The 20,890-nt window shown below is 40.9% G+C and overlaps 1 protein-coding gene across 12 annotated transcripts in view; it reads left to right on the forward strand.

Annotated features, from left to right (window-relative positions):
- UNC13B (unc-13 homolog B) overlaps nucleotides 1-20,890 on the forward strand; it is a 206,414-nt gene that overhangs the window by 59,532 nt on the left and 125,992 nt on the right. For 7 of the 12 annotated variants that reach the window (XM_085566067.1, XM_085566061.1, XM_085566062.1 and 4 more), the window contains 4 exons: nucleotides 3,596-3,818; nucleotides 8,131-16,917; nucleotides 18,560-18,886; nucleotides 20,794-20,884. In XM_085566067.1, coding sequence (XP_085422193.1) covers nucleotides 3,596-3,818; nucleotides 8,131-16,917; nucleotides 18,560-18,886; nucleotides 20,794-20,884 — 9,428 coding nt within the window. Of the gene's footprint in view, nucleotides 1-3,595; nucleotides 3,819-8,130; nucleotides 16,918-18,559; nucleotides 18,887-20,793; nucleotides 20,885-20,890 lie in introns of those variants that run through there. The other 5 variants (XM_077790533.2, XM_021554690.3, XM_085566071.1 and 2 more) reach the window with 2 other exon arrangements.

Raw genomic sequence — 20,890 nt, forward strand, 5'->3', positions numbered from 1 at the left:
TCTTAAACCAGGCAAAACCACTTCTTCAAGTGCATTCATCCAACCACCTGTAATAATTTTGCTGCTAGCTTTCCTTCCTGTACTGAAGTTTGATTTAAAGAAAGGTGCCAGAGGCTAAACGGGACTAGTTGAGCTGGCATAGCAGGACTGTCAAAGTGTTTTTGAGGTCAAGATATTAAAAACTGTATGTGTTCTACCCTGCAGGAGTCATGTCATAACTTCTGGGGGCGGGAGTTAGGAGGAAGAATAACAGTCACAGAAGATATCTCCCTCCTTGATTTTTCCCCGTTCTGTGAAATCCTATGTGATGTGGTTAACCCAATGTGTTTTCTTCTTATGCTGCCTATATGCATGAATATTCAATAATGAAACATGAACAGCATGCTTCTGTCCTGCCCTACAGCCTTACCCACAGCTCTCTACTCAGTAGGTCCAGTGACAAAGAAACAGTTTTCATCCCTAGTCAGCTCTTTGGTATATGTAAAATTTCTCAAACTGGGGTAAAAAAAATTACTGTCTTTTTATGTTTATTGTTGTGTGTCTTGTTACCAGTTTTACTGATCTTCCGAGTCTGAGGCTAAACTCTTACTTCACTTACAGAAGACTTGTTTTATCACCTATTTGAAGAAACTACTTGAATTTATTATATAATGTGTGTTGTGAGGCATATTTTGCTGAAACAATTTTTGCTGTAATGCCTCCATTTGAAGGGGTGCTGCATTCCCAAAGCCACTTCTGCAAGTTCTTGTCAGTCTCTTAATTAAAATTTAAGTGTCAAAAATGTTAATGAATGGGATCATCACTATTTGTTGGCATTTCAGAAAACACTTTCTTCCAAAGGACATATGTACTATAAGCTGCATATTAGCCAGGTTTTAATGCTTTTGATCAGGCCGAGCAATGTCTTAGTTTGAGAAAACTTCTTTTAAATAAAGTGAGATTGCTCATAGGGTAGTTGCAGTTCAGCATGACTAAGAGTTTTTTGAGTTCACTCTTATTTATGAGTTGAGGATTTCTGTCTGATATTAAAAGCTGTGGATGCTGTTAGGTTCACAGGGCATACATCAGAATAAAAACACATTCCTGCCTCATGGAGCCTTGCATCCTTTAAGCATGCCTCAGGGAGGCATTTTGTGTTGTGACCTCAAAGAGACTTCCTCCTGCTAGAAACCAGTAAGAACTCTGAGAAATTCTGGTATTAGCTTTTATAAAGGTATATGCTCTAAATGTTGGATTAACATTTATGCTAATCATCTATTTTTGGATGTTGCTTAGAGATACTGTGGTTTATGTTCAAAATCTTCTCTTTGATAGTGCTAAGGTGAGATGTGATGACTAGTTAAGAAACCCAGATAGTGCTTCTGCAACAGTCTGATTCATTTGGAATTCTCTGAGCCTGTCAGCTGGTCAGAGTTGCTGACTCATAGAAGCAGTGTTCTGCTTCCTAATAAGCATAACTGTGTAAGACTTTGCACTCCCAATATTAGTGAGTCGCTGGATTCAGTTTTTTCCACCCAGATAATGTTACTATTGATTTGTATTTTTTGTTATACATTTGGGGCTAGCTAAGTTGTTTATCCCTAAAGCTGTTGGTCTGGTGACTTCTACTAGATCTTAAACCTATATCTCAGTTAGGCTGCCTTCAGTCCCTGAAAGTGTTGTGATGATTTTGGAGCCAGAGCTGAAGAACTTCCAGGCTTTACCTTAAATGACAGTTACATCTGATGGGATGAAGAAATTAGTTGAGCAGCAAAGTGAGACATTAAAAGACTCTTTGGAGCAGTGTGTTTTCTGTCCAGTAGAACTAATTATTATTCATTAGATGGCAGTGCCTCAAGTGTTGACCAATAACAATGACATTGCTCAGCTGAGTAATAGCTTGTTATTCTTGTGAAGTCAATGTGAGCCTCATGATTGACAAATAGATTGACTTTTGCTCCAGTGGCCGGAAGTTTGGTGCTCCTCATTGGGGTTTGGCATATGAAATAATTTTTGTGTAGTAAATATTGAATATTTTTCCTAAGCACTGAACTGGGATAAAATTGATGGACACGGTGCTTTTAATAAAGCTGGATACAGCAGCATATGTAGATGCTCATTTCTATTCAATTGACTAGAAACTGACAAGAACCATGCAGCATTTAAACTACTAAAAAGGCAGGAGGTCCAACTCCATTTTCAGTATGGACAATCAGATTCAATTGTTTCCACTTAAGAGTGTAGAGCAGGGCTTTTTGAAGTGGCCTGTATTTTGCAGATGTTTACTGCTGCTATTCTTCTCTTCCATCCACTTTAGAATGCTAATCTTACTAAGTTGTAAAGGAAGTGAAAAGATCACTGAGAACAAATTTTACCTCAAACTTAAAAAAAAACCCAGAAATTGAGTTAGAGGTGTGGGAAACACCCATGGAAGAAAAGGGGGTTATGTGATGCTCCATTCCATCTGCTTGGAATTTCACCACTTGAATGCAGGGTTCTTTAAGGATCTGGCATGTAAAAAGCACTTTCACTTTATTGTTCAGCCTCATGATGAATGACTTTGTTAGGACACACACCACTGGATAACCTACCAGAGAGGGCTTTAATTTGATTATTCTTTTTAGACAGACTTGGTGGCAGAGAGAATGAGTAATGGCTGATCCTTATTTTATTTTGTTTCAAGCATGTTAATGGTGCACTCCATTGCCTTATGGTGTGTGTATTTCACTTTAAGCTTGCAAAGATAATCTTGCATCCTGCACAGCCATAAACAGCCATATATTTTTGATACTTTACTTCAGTATAACTTGGCATTCTCCTTTCCTGAAGGATTACCAAGCAGAAGTGTTTCTGCAGGGAGAGGGACTCACTGGAAAGAAGCTTTTTCCTTTTTGAAGGTTATTGTTAGTGTTAAGTACTGTGCTTAAATTAATTTACCTTTATGTGTTAAATGTAGCAATTTTCCCCTATAAGAAGTAGTATAATTGTTTATAGGCAGAACTGATCTCCCAGTTATTCTGATTTTTCTGTTGAGTACTTTCCATTAATTTCTCTTAACCTAAACTAATACTTACAAAAAAAGAAAAAAAAAATAAACCCACATTAATTCCAAAACCACAAAGTTCTGGTTAGGAATGCTGAGAAGAAAGGACAGTATTATAGCTTAAAGGCTGAAAAGTTTTCAGAAAGAGCAACTTTCCACAGAGTGTATTTGAGTTTGTGTTTTTTTTTCTTTCCAATATCTAAAGGTCCATTTTGGCAGCTGTCAAGTACCTGAAATTTTGAGTGCTGGGGGTTTTTTTTGTTGTTGTTTGGCTTTTTTTGGGGGGGGTGTTTTCTTTTGTTTTAAATAAAGATATCTTAATCTGCCTATTAGCAATAATTAAAGAAAAAGAAACTGTAATAGGAAGGGGGAAAGGAGGGTGTGGATCTAATCACTGCAGCTCCTTGGTGCACACTTGAGAGAACTGGAGGTTATAGCCAGCTCCCAGATGGAGATACAGCCACAGCAGAAATAGCGGGTTTTTTTTGTTATTCTTCCAAAACAAAATGGGCTCCACTGTCCCAGCAAGGCAACTTGAGAGAGCTGTGCCCTTAAACTGCGTTTGTCTCTTAGCCTTTGAAGATGCTGACAGTGCCGTGGATGACCGGGACAGCGACTACCGCAGCGAGACAAGCAACAGCATTCCCCCTCCATACCACACCACTGTGCAGCCCAACGCCTCCGTGCACCAGTTCACAGGCCCAGCTCGCCTGCAGCAGCAGGGAGTCCTGCGGGATTCCTGTGCCAACTCCCTCCAGAACTATGATCTTGATTATCAGGAGCATGTGGCTGTCAGGTGAGTCCTCTCTTATGAGTAGCTCTTAGTTTCTCGCTGTTTTTCCACTACAGGCCATGAAGATACTGAGGCGGCAGGGGAGGGCAGATCAAGGGCTCTACAAGTCTTCTAGTAGGAAGGCATTATGTCTGTTGTTGACCCTGGGATTCTACTGTGAACCAGGAAGAACCCATGAGGGTATGTGTTATACCAGATCTGGCAGTTCAGGGAGTTACCTTTAACAGATATGCTCAACTTCAGGTCATTTGCTCTTGGTTATTCTTTCCTCTTACTAGGTTAGAATACTGGGTAGTTGCTTGTTCTGGTACCATGGTGTAGGTGTGCCCCTCAAGCCAGTAAACCATATTCTAGAAGAGTTATCCTGTTAGGAACTTCTTTCTTGGTGCAGATTTATTTTCTCTTCTGGATTAGCTCCAATTTTATTAGATGTGCCAAAACAATATATTCAAGAAGAAAGTCTGTAAGAGATTAGTGGTTGGGTTTTTTCCTTCTGTTCCTGTTACCATATAACATTGTTGAATGGTGTGCTTTCTCTTTAGATTTACTTTCAGCTGTATGAAAGATAATTTGTTAGCTCGGACTTTTTTTACCATAAATCAGTAGTTTCAGAAGTGTTTTTAACTTGTTGAACTATTGAGCATTTGCAGCACTAACTTACCAGGATCAATGGCTGTGAGCTAGAGCTAGTTGTGCAAGGTGAAAGCAGAAGATTTTGGACAGTGCTGCTAATTTTGGTCAGCTCGCTAAGAGAGGTTCTGTAGAACAGGCTAAGCTGCTGCTTCTGCCTTTGGTGAGGAAGGAAGAGGCAGCTATTTAGGCACTATCACAGTTAGAGGTGTAGAGTTTTATTTGTATTATAACTGATTTTTTTCTACCTTGTGTCCTTGTTCTTGTTTTCTGAATGTTCTTGCTTTCTGAAGTCTGAACCTAAATTAGTTTATTGTCTTGGGTGGCTGCAACTAAGTTTTGTCCTTCCTGATGTATGATCATTCATGGTAACATCTAATGTTGTTACTGTTACTGAGGTTTCAAGAACAGAGGCAAAAGTGCCAACAAAATGCATTTTCTGCAGTGTGATGTGTTTTTCCTAGTGCTCTATTCCTAGTTCATTACATATCTTACCTATAAGCAGGTTATTCCCTTTCCCATGTGAGTCTGTGCTGCTGGCTTACAGTGGTAAAATTGCTGAAGATCTAACTGAGAAGATGAGCTGAGGCTTTTTCTTTTTGAGAGAGCTGAGCTGAACAGTGATGTTGGGACCCCTCAGTCAGGGGAAGCCAATGGTGACAGGATATTTTTGGAGTTGTGTGATTTCTTAGTGTGGTGTTGACAATACATGTAGTTTTTCATGGCTCACTTTGCTTGGAGTCAGTGTGTATGTGAATTTCTATCTGTATCTAAAAGATAAATGTGTTTGTAAGACCCCCCAAAGAACCACTGCTGGTTTGAATTTTTAGAGAATACCAAGCTGGAATAGTTTTCTTTTTTTCCCCCAGTTTCATTAAGGTATTGATGTGAAAGGATCTGGACTGATAAAATTTACTTGAAAACCATGAGCTTTGTAGTTTGCTATGGTCAAAAATTACTTTCAGTCCAGGCATGCAAATCCTCAATGGGGAATCTGAGTGTTCCTGTTCCCATGTGCATTTTCTATATGCCCAACACGATTCTTTGCTACATATTTAATCTTAAAACATAAACCATGCAAATAAGCTTTTCAAAGAAGCTATGTGGGATTCCATTACCAGAAAGGTATTTCTAACAATCTGGCTGAAAAGAAGCATGTGGGTAGATCTGAAATATTTTCAAAACAAAGTTGTAGCTGAGTATTGCAGGAACAAATTGTATTTGACTTTTGTTCCTAGCAGCTCTCAGTGCTGTGTACCAGGCAGTCACCTAATGAAGTCAGTGTTTCTGGCAGACTGCAGCTGGTCATTACTGTGAAAATGAGGGCTTGTAGGAGGCTCTCCTGGGCAGACCCAGAAGAACAGACAAGAACCTGCTGAAACTTGAACTGGGCAGAAGGTTGTCAGTGCCAAAATGCCTCAGTTGAAACTGTCTGTTCTAGCACCTGGGTTTTTTTTTTAATTTGGGCTTGGATGAAAAAGTTCTGCTTCTCTTTATTAGCTGTTACGCATGATCTTATTCTTTTGATAGAAGTAATGTATTTTCTTCCAACCTCTGCTAAGGATGACAAGCAATATTGTTATGTGTCCTTGGAATGTGTTTTGCTGCCAGCAACCAATTTGGCTTCAGAAGAGCAGACTTCTTTCCCTCAGTTTTGGTGTTTTTTTTGTTTTGTTTAAGCACTAACTTTTCTTTGCAATGCTCATTTTCATTAACTGTTTGTCTTCCATACATCACTAGTCTTGCTTAGTATGATAGCATAGGTTCCACTGTGAGAGGCCACACTGACCTAAGAGTCCACAGCTGAGTCTTTAGATCTATCAGATGAGTGGGCTACCCTCTCTGCACCTCTCTGCGTGTCTCCCCACTTTGAAGTGTTCCTCTGGTACATTTCAACTGATACCTGCTGTTTGCCTCAGCTGTTTTTAGATATGTAGTAGTTAAATTCTGGGCTTTTTCCCTTCTCACATGTTGGGTTTCTCATCATTATTTCTAATAAAAGGGATGCTTTGTAAAAGAGCAGAGAAAACACATACAGGGAAAGAAGCTCAATTAGGAAGAAAAGTAATTTTCTTTATGCCTAAATTAGTCAATTTTTGGTTCAGCATTTACAGATAATGGCTCTTCAGACATTCATGTAGTGCCCATTGCCTTCAGCTGAGTTTTGGAAGGGCTTGATCCAGTAACTATGGTGGCCCTGGGAATCTTTTAAAAGAAAATTATTTCAGTTATTTCAGCTTAAAATAGTGAGCAAGAAGTATAATAAGTGTTCTAAACTGTGTATAACAGGAATCATTTGAAGTAATGAGCATCTTTCCAATTACAACAAGTTAACTAATACTGTTGGAAATGCAGCACTAAAGCAGCAGTAGAAATTGCAATGACCAATCTCTCTTTCAGGACTATGCCATCTGTATCCTATGTTGGCACGCTCTTTGCAGCTTGCATGGTGAAAACTCTTGGATTAGCAGTATCCATAAAATTCCTGTGTATCCTCTGTCTTTTCCCTTCTCTGGCACTAGGCGGGTCAGGGACACACATGCCCTTATGCTCCTCAGTTCTCATCAATGGATGATGTGAGGCAAAGCTGCATCTTTTAGATGATCATATTGATATTTTTACATCCACTTTCTACCTGATTGTCAGAAGCTGTCCTTATGAGGTTTAGAGGAAGAAGTTGTTTCTTTGCCACTACTCTTGGGGCTGTTAAACAATTGAGATTATTCTGCTGACCAAGGGATAAGAATTAATCCCAAAATCCCAAGGGTCATTTACTTGGATTTCTGGGAAGCATCAGATTTTTTTGTAGCTTAATCCATTCTAATACAATGAACAATGACAAAATTGCTGGATCTGTTCAGATACATTATAAATGGGAAGTACAGATCCTGAAGATCATCTGAGGCTTATGATGGGCTAATATCCAGCACAGGTGTTTTGCTTTTCTTTCTGGTCCAGTAACAGTTCTGAGAATCCTAATTTTGTGTCGGTAGGGGCACCTTGAGGCCTTTAGCTGCATTAAGAGCTCTCCCAGCAAAGAGGAACAGTGAAACAGCTGAAACTCCTCTTGTTGCTCATGCCCACGGTTTGCATTTTGTTCTCTGTCTCACTTGCCTGAAGTCCAGCAACTCCTAAGTCGCCAGATGAAATCTGTTGCCAGCCCTAGGAGATACAGGGTCCCTGAAGGCTTTATGAATACTGCTAAAACAAAGTTTGCAGCCCAGAGCGACCAAAATGGAGGCACAGCATAGTGGAATGGTGTGTGTGGGCACTGCATCTCAAAGTAGTCCTGTTGCTGCAATAAGTCACTTCTTTTCAGCATGCCTAAAAAAGCAACAGCAGAGTACTGGTAAGCTAAGGCTGTGTGCCCTCACTTGATCACAAAAAACTGTTCTCCCTCAAAAAGGCATTTCTAAATTTTGTGCAGACATAACCGGTGGAATCTCATAACCTGTGCTGCTTTTTTTTGACTATTTGATTGAAGTAATGGTGGTAGATTGGCAGGTTTTCAATTTTGTTGTTTCTGAATGTTTCTGATTTAATTTTCATTTATTTAATGCATGTTTTTCCATTGCTATTTTTTCTGTCCTTCCTATAGCTTTTTTAAAAACTGTTGTTTTTCCCTTCCTATTTTTTTTGCTGCCTCTCTTCTTTTCCCTCCCACTCCCTTTATTTCTCATCTTAGACAAGGATCTCTAGCTAGAAATGAAAGAGTCAGGATCATTCCATTTGACACTGAAGATGGAGAAGAAGAACAGGAGAATAACTATGAAGAGCTAGGAAAACTTTTAATAGAGGATTTCTTAGAAAAAACTCATAAAACTAGAAGTTGGCATGAGAAAAACATGAAAAAAATGCAAACTCTCTCAAAAAGAGAAAATTTAAATCACTGTGAAAGATCAAGGTACTGCCAAAATGTGTGTCTGGAGTCGGGGTCTGTAGATGTCCCTAGATATCCTCAGGAATATGATACAATTGATAGAAGAAGGAAAAAGAAACTGCGATACAATTTTGAAGAGAGAGAACGAGTAAGCCTGCAAAGTAATGGAAGTCTGCAGTTTCCTGGGGAGAAAAAAGTCTATTTCAATGGTGTGGCTGGTTCTGAACCCATTGATGATTTCCCAGTATATGACAGAGTTATAAAATATATTAGGAACTCTGAAGGTAAGGGGTTGCCTGCTTATCCAGTCCTGCGTCCGTACAAAAATGGGTTAATGGTTAAAAGTGGCAAGTTACCCAACAAGCAGGGGATGAACCATGACGGCTCACTTCACCTGAGTAACACTGAGGACATGAAACACAGGAGGATGCTAGAGAACACTTTCGTGCCTGTCGATGTCCTTGAGGAATTTGATAGCAGTGCTTCTGATGAGTTCCAGTACTCGCCTGTTTCAGATGATGAAATGGGGGAACTTTCAAGAAGATGGTATGATTCTGACATCAGCCATTTGAGAAACATAACTGCTAATTTCCCTGCAAATATGGGCTCCCAGTTAAAAGACAGCTCTGATAAAAAACATAAAACTAAAGAGGTCAAGCGTGATTATCCTGTGCAAGACTTAACACTCTCTCCTGTTGAAGAACCCAATGAGGAGTACATAGACACAATGGATGAACTTCAGTGTCTGGTAGAATCAGTCTCTGAATACTTGGCTGAAAAGGAGGAAGAAATCAGCAAATTTGGTACACTGCCAGAAACAAAAAAAAATGTTGAGAATGTGCCACTGAAGCAGGATAATGCTGATGATTCAGCAGAAGCTAAAAAATCTGAGCAGACCAAACATCTTGCTGCAGAGGAGAGTACCAAAGGCAAATCTGAATCTCTTCCGGACTTGTCAGGTGTGAAAAATACAGTGAATTCTCTCTTCAGCTCTTTCACAGAAAAGGTGGGGTCAAGCACAAAGCAACTCACAGCTTCTGTTGAAAAATTTGTGTCTTCCACTCCAGAGAATACAGAAAACAAAAACTCATCAGAAGGTGGAATCTTGAATGTATTTACCATTAAGGCTAAAAGTGAGAGTTCTTCTTCTGGAGGTGCAGCAGAAAGTAAATCTGACACCAAGTTCTCCATTCAGTCTTTGCTACCATCTCAGGTGAGCAGTGATAAAAGAGCCCAGAACACAAACTCCAACAAGCCAGAAACCACTGAGGCAGACAGTAAGGCTTCTGCACCACATCCTCCGCAGCAAACACAAGGAAATTCTGCTGACAGCCAGCAGAACCAGCATTCAGTTGTGAATTCAGTTCTAGGCATGTTTAATCCTTTAAAGATCTTCTCTGAGAAGGAAGTGCCAAAACAAGAAGTCACAAAAGAGGAGCACACCAAGGACAACCATGCTGTGAAAACTGAGGAGACAAAAAGGAGCGAAACGCCGTCTGGACAGATATCAGCCAAGACCAGCAGCACTGTTCCAGTGGCACAGAAAAGTGAGATCAGAAGTGAGGCAGAAGTAAATTCAAGTAGCACTTCTGTGTCTTCCATCTTTGGCAGGCTCACAAACTCAGTCAGTTCCTTCAGTCTGAAAGCCAATCTTGATGGTCTCTTGGCTCCCAAGCAGCCGGATGTGCCACAGAAGCAACCAGATCCGCATCCTATTACAAGTCAGTCAGGTGCCACCTTGGTAGATGGTGTGCCCATGTCCAGGGACCAGCCTCCTGCAAGTCACTTGGAGGATCAGCATCCTGCAGGCCATGGACTGGCAAACAAGCAAAACAGAGGTCATGTGGAACCTAAATCACAGCCTCAAGATGAGGATACAGCATCTGAAAGCTTTTTTAGCCCACTCAAAAAGTCTTTCAGTCAATTGTTGCTTCCTTCTGCAGAACAACAGAAGAAAGAATGTACATCTGAACATTTTAAAGACCATAAGTCTGAGGAGGATATAAGACAAAATAGTTCATCAAAGGAAGAGCACTTATTTCCTTTCACTGGAAAACTTCCTTTTATCAGTGGGCTGGGTTCATCAAAAGCAGGAACAGGCTGGGTTCCAGCAAAGCAGAAACAGAAGAATGAGAAAGGAGGCTTTATGTCATCGTTATTTAAATTTTCTTCTGCAGAAAATCTAGCACCTACACAGCACCAAAAAAGTCATCAGGGTTCTAGTGGCAGTTCCCTGCATGAAGGCAGAAACAGTAATTCAGGAAATGCTGTTTCAATAAAATCTAGCTCAGTTCCAAATTTATCAGACAACAAGGAGGAACTTTTACAAAGAGAAAACATGACTAAAGAGAACTTATCTACTGTCCAGGTAAACACAGAAAAACACCATGATAGTGCCTCAGCTACTCTTAAGGCTAAAGAAGTGCAGCAGAAATCTAAGAGTACTCAAGAAGAACCTAGAAATGTAAAAGGAGGACTGATGAAAGAGGGAGTAAATGCGGCAGACTTAAGCAAAGGCTCAGTTGAATCCACCTCTTCAGCCAAAGGGCCAGAAGCTCCAAGTGCAGATGATACTCAGAAGAAGCACACTCTAGGTTTTCTTTCTGGCTTTCTTCACATTTCTTCAGATGAAAACACGAGCAATAATCAAGACTCAACTGCCAAAAGTGAGAGTGATAGCCAGAAAAGCACTTCTCCTGGATTATTTTCTGGCTTATTTAAGTTTGCCTCAAGTGAAAACTTGTCTGAATGTAAGCAAGAGAAGATGAAAACAAATTCTCTGGGCTTCATGAAGCTTTTTGACAGAGGTGAGGATTCTAGCTTGGAGACAAAACCCAGTAATCCAGGAATGGCTTCTGACAGTCAAAGCAGCACTGGAGAAAAGCAGGAAGGTTCTAGCTTCTTAAAAAATCTTCTGCCAAAACCAAAGGAGAAGCAGGATAATGTGAAAACAGTGGAATCTTCCACTACTGACCACCTGTCCAGTGCAAGAGTAAATGAAACAACTGAGCTTCATGTTCCCCACAGTGGGCATCCTGTGCCCCCTGACACCCAAAATCTGCAAGCCAATGTACAGGACTTGTCTGGAAAGTCTGTAAATAGTAGGCATGTTCCTCACCAGGATGCAGAATCTAGAATTCTTCCAATTCGTTTAAACAAAGGATCAAATGAATCTCTCAATTTGACTAATAAAAGCTATAACCCTATGGAGCAGTACTCAGCTTATCAGGAAACAAGGAGCCATTCTAGCTTTGAATGGGAATATGAAGTGGGGGGACTGGCTGACACTCGTGGAATAGCAGTACCAGTTTACTATGTGTTAAACCAGAACTCTGTTCTGCCTCCTCAATTCTTGGACTGGCCTGAAAATAACGTGGTCATGAATCTCTGTAAAAAGGATGGGAATGCGAATGTCATGGATTGGCAGACTAATGCCAATTTTGATGGACAGAGTCTAGATTTAAGTGTGATGTCATATGATTCGTTTGACCAGTTAATGTTTCAAGACATTTGTTTGGAAGAAAACGATGCATGGACTGCCAATTCTCTCAATGAAAGTTACAGTTACTTTGCACCCTTTGAAAGAGATGGTGGTTACTCATTTGAGGAGTTGCCCATGGATTTGAGCTACTCCTCTGGCTGTGATGGAACAATGTGGACACTAATTGACCAAGATGCTTTAAGTATGGATGAAGGCTTGATGTACTCATCCTATAGCCAGGATTATCAGGAGTGGATAATGATGCTTGAGCAGGGTATGTGGTGGCCATCAGAAGATGGTGATTGTGGATACTACATGTACAGTGACAACCAGTATGTGTATTCCCTGCTCACTGATCCCACTGGACAGTATGTCTACGTTTGTACTCCTGAAACTTACTCCTACATGGACTGCTGGGATTATAATTTCCAGATGGATTCCATTCCAAGAGCTGTGCTGGAAGACAACACAATTGCTGTTTGTGGTTTCAAAGTCCCTCTTGGCAGTGAAGATGAACTATTTTGGTTTGCTGAAGAAAAAGAAGAGGGTCTAGATGATTATACAACAAATAAACCCCTGGATTTGTCAGTAGCTTTGCAGAGGAGTGACCAGCTAATGAACATGAATTTGGAAACTTTTGCACAAATGTTTGAGGAGTCTATTTATTATCAGAGAGAGCAGCCATTAGACTTTTCAGGTTATAAACTTCAAAAACTCAAAGTAGATTTCAGAACTGAGAAGGAAACCCTGAATCATTCAGAGGAGCCTCCATTAACCCTTGATCTCAGAACACATTCCAGGGCAACTTTCAATAAATCTCTGAGTAAGGAAGTCCACACTGAGGAAGTTGGTAAGGCTGTCCCAGTGACAACTTCTGGGAGTGGGTCATCAGGATTCTTTGGATTCCAGCTTTTTCAGTCTACTCCTAAAGCTGAAGAAACTACAGCATCTATTGAAAGAGTAACAGAAGCAAAAAAGACTGAGGAAGATAAGAGAACACCAGTGAACAAAGTTAGCTCCTTATTTTCTGCTTTGGGTGGACTAATTGGAAAGTCTACAAGCCCTGGCTCTGAGACATCAGAATATTCTACCTCAAAAAGAACAGACATACAGTCAATATCATCTGAAAATAAGACTGATATTTTATCACTTACACCAAATAAAAAACTAGGTGAAGAACAAGCAAGGCAGAAGTTTCCTGTTACATCAGAACTAAGAAGAAATACTTTGTCAGGACTTAATTTAGAGGCTGATAGAAATGAAAAACCAGAATTACACCAGACTGAAAACATCCATGTTAAAAAAACAGGGTTGACAAGATCTCCTTCTATACTGAGCCAAACTGCTATGGATGGCGGGCCCATACGAGAAGAGAAACCTGTTAAAGAAATTCCAGTTTGCAGGCGTCTTGAAAGGCATGCAGCCATTAATGAAACAAGTCAACCACAGCCAGCTCCGAGCCAACAAGCCACTGAGCCTGAGGAGACATTATTTAAAAGTGCTCTGAAATTATTCAGTCTTGGAGAAGATTCTCCTGCAACCTCAACTGCCAATAAACCCCAGTCTTCTGGATTTTTTGATTTCTTTAAAACACAAGTAAACAAAGTGCCACAGCCATCACCAGAACTGGTGAATAGGCAAAGCAATAAACCAGAAGAGGTAAAACAGCCAGAACAGAAGGAAACCTCTGGTATCTCATCTTTATTTGGATCTCTTGGAGATCTCTTCAAAGTGGAGCCTGTGTCTTCTCAACCAAACTCAAGTACTACACCTCTGCCAAAACCCAACAGCAGAACTGTGACTGAGCCAAGGCAGAAACCTGTGAAGTCTGGGGGTCTTCAGAGTGCCAGTATGCCATGTCTATCCTCCACCCTCAAGGAAGAGTTGAAAACAGAAAGTGTGGACAAGCAGGTCTCTCTTAGTCCCAGGGTGCAAGAGGAGCAACAAAGCAAAAAAGCCCTGGAGAAGTCTCCTGAGAGTAAAATAGTGCCTCCTGGAAATGTTTCACATAAGCCAGTGAGTGTAGATCCCAGAGGAAGCCACCTGGGCCAGCCAGTTGGGCACCAAAGCAGCACACCAATGGTAACCCCAAAGCAACAGGGTGGTCGTGTAGGAGACAGAGCTAATCAGGCAAAACCAAAACCAGACCAGACACCCAAAGAGTCAGGTTTCAGTTTGCCATTCAGCTTCTCTGATATCCCTGCTCCGAAATCCCAGCTAGCCAGTAAGAGCATATTCTCCTTCTTCACTGGGTCAGATGAGCCAAAGCCTTCAGCACCTGCCGCTGCTCCTGCTAGTGGGAAGCAACAAGAAACAGAGGGGTTGTTTCATTTGCCCTCTTTCTTCTCCAGTGGTCCTGCTCCTGAAAAGAGTGTCCCTCAAAGAAGTACTAGTTTTAGCTTCTTCAATCTGACATCCTTTTTGGATGAAAAGTCACAGACTACTCCAGGACAGGAAAAAACAGCTAAACCTGTGAATTCTAAGCCACCAACTGCTCCTAAACAGGAGAGTAATACAAAACCAGCTAAAACAGTCAATGCTAAACCACATATGAAGCAAAATGTTCCCACTGACTCTGGTGTCAAAACCAGCAGTTCTACCAGGCAACAAGATGCAGACAATAAAAAAGAAGTTGATGATATTGTTGCAGCAATGACTGACAAACAAATGTCTAATGACCTCGTGATCCCAGAAAATAAATCAGAAAAGCTGGCATTGGAAAATGTAGAAAGTATTGCTACAGTAGCTGAAGAGAATGGTTTAGAAAAGCTTCCACAGACCAGTGGAGAGAGTGACTTAGGTAAGCTTCCACAGGCCAATGAAGATAGTGGCTCAGAAAAGCTTCCACAGGCCAGTGAAGAGTGTGGCTTAGGAAAGCTTTCGCAGATCGAGGACACTGCAGTAATGAGCTTGTCTGCTCCTGGTCCATGCATTCAGACTCCCACTGTGCAGGAGGTTTCTCGGGACCAACAGAGTATTTTCCTAAGGGCAGAAGAAGATGCTTTGGGTACTATGGAGGAAATGGACAGTGTTGCATTTCTTACTGATGAAGAGCCTTATGCTTCCAAAGAGCAAACCTCAGAAAAAGTTGATCATAGCATGGCCTCAAATGATAAGATGGATTCCCAGGGTCTAAATGACTTAAATAGTGTGAGTGACATGAAAAATGAAGTGGTCTCTGAAGGAGTACGTGTACAGAATGAATTGCCAGATCAAAAAGTACCTCAGCAAACTGACAGATTACAAAGGACACAGCCACATGTTCTTCCTAAAATGCCAGAGGCACCTAATTTGCAAAGCAAACCAAAGGAACATGAGAGTGATAAATCAGTTTTAGATTCCTCAGTTGAAATGTTTTCAAGTTTCATGACAAAAATGAAACCACCTAAAACATTTTCTGGTTTCTTTTCTCAACCTCAAGCTAGTGCGCCTCCATCTGCACAGAAGAGGAGCTCCTCTTTCTTTGGTTTCTCATCCCTCCCAAGTGGCCCAGCACCAGCTTTCACAAATGATATATTTGGCATCTTCAAAGGTCCAAAAGAATCTCCAAAAGAGATGCCTCCAAAATCCACCCCTAAACCTCAAAGCACTGGTGTGAAAGATGTCACTGGGTCTGTTCCAGTAAAAGACTCCAGGGAGCCAGAAAATACAGATGCAGCCAGAGAGTCTAAAAGAGATGTCTTTACCTCTGTGAAGAAGGATGTAGTACCTGCTTCAAGAGAGGAGAACTCCACAGAAGAGTCTTCTGTGAAAACAGAAACTGAGGAGAAAAAGAGCTTGGAAACCTCGAAAGAGGAACCTTTGAGTTCCACTCCAGAAACAGCAGTCTGTAGTGAGAATGAAGCCCTTGAGGTGCTGCAGCAGGATAGTGAAACACAGCTCTCTGAGGTGGTAGATGCTCTGCCATGCCAATCTGATCTCAGTGGTGCAGTTGATACAGTGCAGACTGAGGCCACTGACCAGGCTGATGTAGGTACTTTCCAACCAGATGCAGACAAGGCAGCCACTGACATCCTTCACACTGACTCTACTGATAAGCTCGCTCTGGAAACGGAAGCCCAAACTAAGAGGGCAGACACAAACCTTTCTCAGTTAGATGAGAGTGCTGCACTTGCATCAGAGCCTGCTGTTGCAGGGGATCAGGCCAATGCTGGTATTGATCAGCAGGACTTGATCAGTAGTAATGATAGCAAACCCACAGCTCCAGCTGATGAGCCCAGTGTTCATCTGCCTGAGCTGAATGAAGAGAAGACAACTGAGGTAGAAAAGCAAACTGCAGAACAGGAAAAACATCTAACAATTGATGAGGTGCCTGCAGAAGGGATTGCTTCCAAATCGGACTTGAAGAAACAGGTTAAAGCTAATAATGTTGCTCCAGATACAAGCAGTAGTAAACCTGTCTTTGAAATACCGAACATACCCAGTTTGCCAAAATTTGGCTTTATGTCATCTTCTGATAGTGGAAAACCTTTTGGGTCATTCTTCTCTCAACAGCCACCTTCTGCTAATAAAGCAGGAACTGACGAGGGCCTCGTGTCCAGTTTTAAGAAACTCTCTATGTCTCTTTTTGAAGGAGGTGGTGAAGAAAAAATGGGTAAGCCAGAGAGTGCCCAAGGAGCAGTATTTGGGAGAAAGCTAGATTTCTCCTTTCCCTGGCAAAAAGACATCAAGGAGGCCTCTGCCAGAAAGGAACCACATGCACCACCACAGGCTTTGTCAAAACCAGATGACAAGGTGTTAGGAACAGTCAGTTCAGAAGAAAACTCAAAATCTGCATTCTCAGATCAAGTGACTGATGCAAATAGAGAAGTGAAGTTGTCTTCAAAGCAGCCTGACACTGTAGACAATGAACATTCTGAAGAGCCATCTGGTGCAAGCACTGTTGATGATATATCAAACAAAGAGCTGGGAGAAAAGCTTGACAAAAAGTCGGAAGATCAACAGAATGTGATTTCAGGTGAACTGCAGAAAGAAGATCAGGCAGAGGAGCATGTGCCAGACAAGCCTGAGGAGAGAGAAATTGGGCTTGATTCTGCTCCTGGTGGAGCAGTACTGCATCCTGACACACTGGCTGCAGATCCGCACAGCTTGGAACAACTGAATAAGAAAAGGCTAGTTACAAATGAGGCATAATAAATGGGATATGACCATTTATAATGCAATGCTGCAGCAGTAGAGAGTGGCCTTGATGTCTGATGTTTGTAGCTCAATCCTAGTCCCCTACCTGTTGTCAGTGTTTGTAATATCACTGGTGGCTGTCACAGACAATATGGCAAACTACAGTCACTAGTTACCTGCAAGCCTTTTATACCATTTCTCACCTTTTTCCACTTCTTTTCAGTAAGTGTAGTTGAATTTCCCATGTTCTTATAATGTGTCCCACTGAATGAGATGTTTATAGTGCTAATTTCATTAGTCTTTCAGAAGTTACATTTTTGTGTGTTAATTCTGCTGCATGCAATTCACTTTGCTTTCGTTTTTAGCAATAATAATATTGTATTTGCTAACAAAAAAGTAACAGGTAGATTGTATTGGTAGGGAGGAACATTTTCTTCTCAAAATGAAAGGTAAAGGTTTTCAATTCTAGAGAGAAATTTAACTCACTGATGATACATTATAGAACTATTTAGGTTCACTTTGTATTACTGGATATATTAAAACAACTTTCAGAAATATCAATGAAGGTATTCTAATGCTTGGTCATCCTAGAATCCATGCAAAATTTATTTCATGCAGTAATGAAAGTCCCTAGAGGAAGGTGTCAGTATTTCATAAGTGTATTCAGTCCTGTGCATATGCTAAGTTACAGTTGCCCTTAAAAATCAAAACAGAGGCCTGCTAAACTTAAATTTAAGTATATATTTAATTCTATGTAATATAAGTGAAACTTGGTCCTCTGATCATACAGTTGCAAGTCTGCACTCACAGAACTTCCTGGCTCCAAATTCTTCCAGGACTGCAAGAGAAAAGTATGAGTGTTGCTTAATTCTTGGCCATAGTTTTCCTGACTGCATGAGAAATCTCCATCTGCTATATTTTGTTTGAAGATTCTAGGAATTCAGTCCTGAAAGTGGTGTTTTGAATCGCAGAGGTCACACCCCTGTAATGCTGGGGTTTTTATATAAAATATATTATTGAGAAATTTCTACTGGAGTGAGACATGACTTTTCTTTGAAAAGCTGTTCCACTTTTGTAAAAGGTTGTAAGTTGAAGGACTTGACAGTCTTATTCTTGACTGCAACATATTTTATCATAAACTTTTAATACATAAAAGTGAAGTTGACTTTGTTTTTAAACAAGTAATCTTAAAAAGATGTGATAAAGATCCTTCTGCAGCAAAACTGCAGAAGACAGAAACACTTTAACTCTGAATTGCTGTGTTTCCATTCTTATTCATGTCTGGTTATTAGAATATCTTCACTGCAGTTTCTAGCTGGTGTAAGATGATGCAGTAGTTGGTGCAACAAAGACCAGTGTATACAGTGTATGTGAGTGTGTATATATACACAATAGAATTATATATGGTCTACATGCTGGGAGATTGTGTATAAAGTATTTCTACTGCCTACCAGACTTTTGAGATTCACAAATTTATATTTACATAATAATCATAAGAATATTATAGTTAAAGTGACTTCATAGCATGCCTTTTTAGTAATATTTAGTTTCCTGCTCAGTTTTTTGCATGTGTAGGTTGTTTTGTGTTTTTCCAAGCCACTGTTTTTTCTGACGGACTTTTTTACTCTCTCATAGTCCTGCTGGCAGTAGTAGATACAGCTCCTCTTGCAATGTCAGCCAGGAAAGCTCTCACCTCAGTGAGCTGGAACATTCCCATGAAAGTGCCCATGGCTCTGAGCAGGAGGATGATCACCAGGAAAGGCAATCAAATCACTCTTACCACAGTTCGAGCAGCTATCAGAAGGATGGTCAGGCGTGGCTCAAAGAGCAAGAGGAGCCTCATGGTAAAGGAGAGGAGGAGAAGGTCTGCAAAACTGAGGAAAAACCTGCAGACCATTCTGCAACTAAGTTACCTCTGGAACTTGAGAAGCCCAAGGATGTTGATACAGGAGTCCAAATGAGGTAGGTGAAGCTATTACCAGTTTATTTTCAGCTGGGTCAAAGAGGATTCTTCTATTTGCTGTTTCCCAGGGCAAATTATGTACATTGTTCTTGCAGCCTTTTCTGACAACTGAGTTGATGTTGCTGGTCTGTGAAATATATGTTGTAGGGGACCAGTTATTATGGGACATTGGCTAAGCTGAAGCTATGTCTGACTTGTGTGTGAAGAGGAACACTTGCTAAAACTGTGATTTTTGTGTGTGTGTAAAGAGGAACACCACCTTGGAGCTCATTTGCTAGATTCTCTGTTTTTGGTTTGATTAATGTACTCTGGGACCAAAACGGCTGCTTCCATTGCTCATGTGAGATCAAGTTTATGCTTGAACAACCAAGAATTATGTATTTTCATGGCTGGAGCTTCATTAGTTCCATTCTTGTAGACTACCACCATTAGAGTTAGTGCTTATTGTAGTTGTAGGTTGTAGAGAATTACAGCATGAATAGACATGTTGCTCTGACTCACTGTGGGAGTTTTCTTGTCCTTGTTTTTTGTCTTTCCAAGCTGTCAACAGTATTCAAAAGTATTTAATCTAAATTTGGGCAAGTAGAGTACTGGGTTTTGCACAGGTTTTACAAAAATTTCAATTTTCACTACTTAAATTTGGGAGTGACATTTTTCCTTGAGATAATCAAGTCATTGCAGCCCCTGGATGTGGTTTTACTTTCATAAATATGAGGGATTTTTTTTTTTATCTGGTTCAGTTAGATACATGGGAAGATGTCTGCCTGTCTGTACCCTTTGGAGAGTACAGCTGGTGTCACTGTGCTTGCATGATAGAATTAACTACAGGAGTTCATGTGTAGGCAAGCCTTACACTAAAGATGAAAAGAGGAAAACAAGACGAGAGAAGTGTTAAACTGTTTTTAAGCTCTGATTCACTTTCCTCTTTTCCTTACAGAGCAGCAGGAGTCTTGTCCCAGAATGGCTGGCCTATATTTGTTCACAGGAAAGGTTATTCACATAGTCTATTTCTAATTTAGGCATCTAACTTGGATGCTCCTGCCTCACTCTCTCCATTTCTCTCCACCCTCTGGTAGTGCTCTCCTGTCTCCATGGAACAGGCCTGGAACTAAGCTCTGAGTGTTGAGCCCTAGAGCTGTACCTGAGCTAGACCTGTAGCATGGATGTGTTTTGGTCTCATCTAGGGGGTTGTTTTTTACAGTCAGCACGGTGGGGTGGGTGCTTTGCAGGCAGAAGGTGTTTGTTTTTGTGATTTACACCTCAGCAACATACAAAAACAGGAATGCAACCAAAGGCCCAAGGTATTACAAGCTTAGGGACTACAAAATGTTCTGTGGGACACTGAGGTGGAGCATTGGTAACAGACCTGCCTGTCCTTTTGAAAAGCTGTAGGAAAGAGTGGAGTGACAAATGTTTGATGCACTGGGGAAACTCAGGGCTGATTCATGTCGCCAGTGTTTCCAATAAAGAGGGGGTATAAATTTGTAGCAGGAGGAGAAGGAAGGGTCAGTGGCTAGAAGAGAACTGCAGCAGACATGGGTGTATGAAATCTTCCATCTGCCTCTTTATGTCTGTAATTACAATACCATTGTGTTGCACTTGGCTTGATCTGTTGTCATTGACTGTTTTCCTCATATTTGCACAAACATCATCTTCCTCCTGGGTTTGGATTGTGTATAGATCATATCTTTCAGCTCATCAGTTTCCAAAGTGACTCCTGAGTTTAAGGAAACTTCTCCTTTAGCTGCTTCTTTCCCAGAGCACATGCATGGCTGTGCTGACTGGAGCCTGTTGGTTCCTTCAGAGCTGAAGCTGTAACTGACCGACCAACCACTGTGTGGTTGTGTCTTTAATGCTACAGGTAAATATCTTTCATGTGGTGATTTCCTTCTTTCTTGCTTTCAAGCTACCATGGTGACATCGAGCCACCACCGTTTCCTCCAGCAAGAGCCCGTTGGATTAGAGCCATTAGCAAAGTCCGACTGCAGCTTCAACAGGTAGGA

This window comes from Lonchura striata, chromosome Z (assembly GCF_050655825.1).
Source record: "Lonchura striata isolate lonStrDom1 chromosome Z, ASM5065582v1, whole genome shotgun sequence".
NCBI classification, from domain to species: Eukaryota; Metazoa; Chordata; class Aves; order Passeriformes; family Estrildidae; genus Lonchura; species Lonchura striata.